The 5694-nt window shown below is 37.2% G+C and overlaps 1 protein-coding gene across 1 annotated transcript; it reads left to right on the forward strand.

Moving 5' to 3' along the window:
• Nucleotides 1–3245: 3245 nt before the first annotated feature.
• On the forward strand, nucleotides 3246–4229 carry LOC140117076 (olfactory receptor class A-like protein 1). The gene has a single exon (XM_072133507.1). It carries the CDS (start codon nucleotides 3246–3248, stop codon nucleotides 4227–4229), a length of 984 nt encoding a protein of 327 aa, XP_071989608.1.
• The last annotated feature ends 1465 nt before the right edge of the window (nucleotides 4230–5694 follow it).

The raw sequence follows: 5694 nt of genomic DNA on the forward strand, positions 1-5694 counted from the left end.
TTTGTGATTTTTACTGTTTACTTATATTTATATCAGTTCTAGGGAAAGGGGGTGATTTGAATTTTTAGGGGTTTTTTTATTATAAAATTTTTTTTAACAAAATTTTTTTAATTTTTACTTTTACTATTTTTCAGACTCCCTAGGGTACTTTAACCTTCGGTTGTCCGATTGATCCTACCATATACTGCCATACTACTCTATGGCAGTATATGGGGATTTTCCTCCTCATTTATTACAGTGTGGAAACCGCACATTGTAATCAATGGATTGAAACGAGACAGCCGCAGGTCTTCAGAAGACCAAAGGCTGTCATGGGAATGGATCACCCAACGGATAGCCCATGCGCCGCCATCTTCTTGAAGCCGATGGCAGCATTGCTAGCACTGATCGCGGGTGTTACCGGTAAGTCTTTGCTGCGATTTGCAGCAAAGACTTGCCGGCTATGGAAAGGGCTCAGCCCGTGAGCCCTCTCCATGCACCCGCAGCTGACCCGTGATGTGCTATTACGTCGTGGGTCATAAAAGGGTTAAGATTATTCCTCTTAGGAATTGCACACAATCTAAAGTAATTTAACAGGCAGAAAGGTTAGAAAACACACATCTGTATAAAAAAGTTAGCTCTATATGTAAAAGATGAAGATCATAATTGCACAAGTTGATTATTTAAGTGCTTACTACTATATATTATATATATATATATATATATATAAATGTATATATATATATATATATATATGTAGCACTCCAAGGTTGTAGTCAAAAACGTGAGGGTGAATCTTTATTCCATGGCAACGTTTATCAAGGTGGATTAAACCACCGAAACGTTGCCATGGAATAAAGCTTCACCCTCACGTTTTTGACTACAACCTTGGAGTGCTGCCTATTTTTTGGACTTATTTACAAAAGACTGTTTGCCACGGAACTTACGGCTTTGCACCACCTTACCATTTAAACCAGTAGTGCTGCTCCGGATTTTTCTATTTTTCTTTTTTTCTATATATATATGTATATATATATATATATATATATATATATATATATATATATACATATATATATATATATATATATATATATATATATATATATATATATATATATATACACTCACCGGCCACTTTATTAGGTACACCATGCTAGTAACGAGTTGGACCCCCTTTTGCCTTCAGAACTGCCTCAATTCTTCGTGGCATAGATTCAACAAGGTGCTGGAAGCATTCCTCAGAGATTTTGGTCCATATTGACATGATGGCATCACACAGTTGCCGCAGATTTGTCGGCTGCACATCCATGATGCGAATCTCCCGTTCCACCACATCCCAAAGATGCTCTATTGGATTGAGATCTGGTGACTGTGGAGACTATTTGAGTACAGTGAACTCATTGTCATGTTCAAGAAACCAGTCTGAGATGATTCCAGCTTTATGACATGGCGCGTTATCCTGCTGAAAGTAGCCATCAGATGTTGGGTACATTGTGGTCATAAAGGGATGGACATGGTCAGCAACAATACTCAGGTAGGCTGTGGCGTTGCAACGATGCTCAATTGGTACCAAGGGGCCCAAAGAGTGCCAAGAAAACATTCCCCACACCATGACACCACCAGCCTGAACCGTTGATACAAGGCAGGGTGGATCCATGCTTTCATGTTGTTGACGCCAAATTCTGACCCTACCATCCGAATGTCGCAGCAGAAATCGAGACTCATCAGACCAGGCAACATTTTTCCAATCTTCTACTGTCCAATTTCGATGAGCTTGTGCAAATTGTAGCCTCAGTTTCCTGTTCTTAGCTGAAAGGAGTGGCACCCGGTGTGGTCTTCTGCTGCTGTAGCCCATCTGCCTCAAAGTTCGATGTACTGTGCATTCAAAGATGCTCTTCTGCCTACCTTGGTTGTAACGGGTGGTGATTTGAGTCACTGTTGCCTTTCTATCAGCTCGAACCAGTCTGCTCATTCTCCTCTGACCTCTGGCATCAACAAGGCATTTCCGCCCACAGAACTGCCGCTCACCGGATGTTTTTTCTTTTTCGGACCATTCTCTGTAAACCCTAGAGATGGTTGTGCGTGAAAATCCTAGTAGATCAGCAGTTTCTGAAATACTCAGACCAGCCCTTCTGGCACCAACAACCATGCCACGTTCAAAGGCACTCAAATCACCTTTCTTCCCCATACTGATGCTCAGTTTGAACTGCAGGAGATTGTCTTGACCATGTCTACATGCCTAAATGCACTGAGTTGCCGCCATGTGATTGGCTGATTAGAAATTAAGTGTTAACGAGCAGTTGGACAGGTGTACCTAATAAAGTGGCCGGTGAGTGTATGTATATATATATATATATATATATATATATATATATATATATATATGTAACTCTATTTAAATTCCAAGACCCACATTCGTGTATTTGATAAATGCAAAGTAATGCTGAGGTGAACTAAGTCTTGTTTGCATACACATAAAGTACCAATGTTATTTTATGTTGATAATATAATCAGACTAATCTCTAAGTAGTCATCAATCAATAATAGCCCTTACTATGATACTTCAGAATTTACATTTGTTCCTATTAATGTAGGTCAGTTAATCTACAGCTCAACTTAGTTCTATGTACAGAAGTCTCCATACAATGGAGCTGATATTCATTTTGGTTAAAATGGAGGCCTAGTCCTTCAGTCTCGTTAGCATAATTATAAAGGTTAATTTTAGTAGGAAGGAGGCCATGGATAACACATATAAGAAGATTACCATATGCTCTGTGCCTGGATCTATGAGTAAGCGTCCCTGGTTTATCATGATGGATTTTGATGGTAGATTTTCTTTAACTCTTTACAGACAGTCTAATCTCTATGCAGAACTGAATCAAGTGAAATATTTTCTAGGTATGGAAAGAGTTAATCAATAGTCCCCTTATCTGTCTAAAATGGATGAAGCTCAGAAGGTATTCAGATACACTGCTCACTTCTTTAGAAATAAGCAGAAAAAGGACGAAGAGTTGAGTATAAAGTACAAAATTGTTATCATCTGCTCTATTCATTTACATCTAAGATTTATCTATGCTTTAAGTTCTCAACCAAATTCAAATAAATTAAAGTAAATATACATTTTATGTCCTTTTACTCTTAAGCTAATCACATTTGTATATTTATTTGCTCATCATGTTTGTGTTTTTATTCCTTACGATAAGTTAATGTGGTTAACAAAAATTCTGAAAAATGATTTTTATTACAGCTTACTAGAATTCATAATGGAGCTGCGTACAATTATCAAAGCCTTTGGATTTATCCTTCTACTTATATTTGGAATCCCAGGAAATATCTTTATTTGCCTACAATTTATGTACCTGAAAATAATGGAAAGAAAACTCCTCACTAACAATATGATATTGACAGTTCTGTGTTTTTTCAATTTCCTTGTTCTCTTTTCACGTGTTATACCACAGTCGCTTAGTGCTGTAGGTGTTGAGGATTTGCTCAATGACACAGAGTGCAAACTTGTCATATACACATACAGAGTGAGTAGAGCAATGTCTATATGCGTCACCAGTTTGCTTAGTTGCCACCAGTGCATAATCATTGCACCAATGAAACATATTTGGATTCCCCTAAAACAAAACGGAGCACAAAGAGTTAAAGTCATTATTCTAGCTTTTTGGATCATGAATCTGTCTACATATCCTTTCTTTGTCCTGAATGCCAATGCAAGGAAAAATGTAACAACCTCAGTATATACTCTTCATTTGATCTACTGTGACACAGACTTTTTGAATTATAGGTCATATATTATCAATGGACTATTTTATGCCATTCGGGATTTTGTTTGTGTGACAGCCATGATTCTGGCAAGTGGTTACATGGTGTGTATCTTGATTTACCATGAACAACATATGAGAAAAATGATGAATGAGTACAGATCCCAAAGGAGATTGGCGCGATACAAAGCTTCAAGAGCTGTTGTCTTATTGGTTGTCATGTATGTTGTGCTATTTGGACTTGACAATTCTTTATGGATCTACACATTAACCTTAGCTGATGTGAGTCCTGACATGAATGATATTCGGATATTCTTAGCCTCATCATATGCGGCTCTTAGTCCACTACTGATAATAACCACCAATCCTAAACTTCAGCTCAGTTGGTTATTTTGTCATAAACAGAGACCATACCAGATTTCTTTAGAAGGCCATGGACATGTAAACTTTATAACAGAACCGACAAGCAACAGTGATTAAAAATTTTTGAACCTTTTGTGGGGTCCATCTAAACAGAAGCATTAGACAATAATAGGTTGATCTTGAGTTCAACCAACTGAAAGAACTATTTAAAAACTTCAGTTAAAACCTTGTCCTTCCTAGAAGTGCTTTTACAAAATTTTATTTAATTATGAAAATGATAAAATATTTATTTATTATTATTTTAATACACTTGAATAAATAATGTAAAGAAAAATGCCAATGTGAGCATATTGTTCTGCAATATACTATAAGCCCAACAAGTAGCAAATATATTGATCCGAGTTAGCCTCTTAAAGGTGAAAGAATGGAAACTCACCTTAGATTTCCCTAAAAACGGAGAGCAGCTTGAAAACTGCAGAGATGCTTTACAGAGATATTCTACTTTTGCAAATATATCAAGTTTTTAGAGATGATTTCTAGCCAAAATTTATTAATTTGACATTCTCCACTATTCAAACAAGTATACCGACACCTAACTTACAGACAACCCCTAGTTACAAACGGACCTCTCTGTACAACTGTGACCTCTGGTGAAGCTCTCTTAATGCTTTACTTTACTCCCAGGCTGCAAGGATCAGCTGTAAAGTGTAAATCTTTATTGATAATCCTTGTTCCCATGAGAGCACAAAATTGTGAAAACTGTCACAGGAACATTTTTTTTTCTGCAGTTACAATTATAAAATATATCAGTTATGACTTACATACAAATTCAACTAATTTACAAACTATCTTGTATGTAACCCAGGTACTTCCTGAATAAAAAAAAGTGAGAGTTTCTTGTTTTAATTAAATGAGCATGAACATAACTGAAGCAAATGATGAACTCCACAAATTCAACTGAATTGCTTTCCATGTCCATGTCATATTTAGTGCTCTACCAATCTACCATCAAAATCAAGCCTGATCAACCAGGGACACTTGCTTACCAGTCACAGTGACTGTGGTAACTCTCTTATATTTGTTATCCATGGCCTTCTAAATCAACTTTTAAAGTGATGCTTACTGAAGTACTCCCAGGGGTGCTACCAGAGCCCCTCTGTTCTTTTGCTTTACAGGCTTTCAGGCTGTCTTGCACTCCCCCTCTGGTTCTCCCTGCACACTGTAACAGCCTGGATGTTTTACTTCATTTTGATGGTACATTTCCTTTATACATAGCCTTTCCTTTAGCCATTTCTGGTCTTTCATGTGACTTTTATTACTTATTATTATTATCTATACATACAGTGTAATGTCTGTGGAATCAAAATAGAGGTAATTTTGCAGACATTCGGCAAACAATGGCTATTTTGGGCCAAGTTCTTGCTTGTTCCCCGAAACAAAAAAGTGTTGTGGGCCTACACTATAATGAAGAATTAAAATGCTACTGGACACTTAACCCCTTCATGCTTTAACCCCTTCATGCTCTGTGCCGTACATGTATGGTGCAGATGTGCGGAGGCTGTTTGAAGAGGGGACACATGGT

Source organism: Engystomops pustulosus, chromosome 2, assembly GCF_040894005.1.
Source record: "Engystomops pustulosus chromosome 2, aEngPut4.maternal, whole genome shotgun sequence".
Classification (NCBI taxonomy): Eukaryota; Metazoa; Chordata; class Amphibia; order Anura; family Leptodactylidae; genus Engystomops; species Engystomops pustulosus.

What these genes read in the sequence shown, in the direction of transcription:
- LOC140117076 (XM_072133507.1), top strand. Translation starts at nt 3,246, where the DNA reads ATGGAGCTGCGTACAATTATCAAAGCCTTTGGATTTATCCTTCTACTT.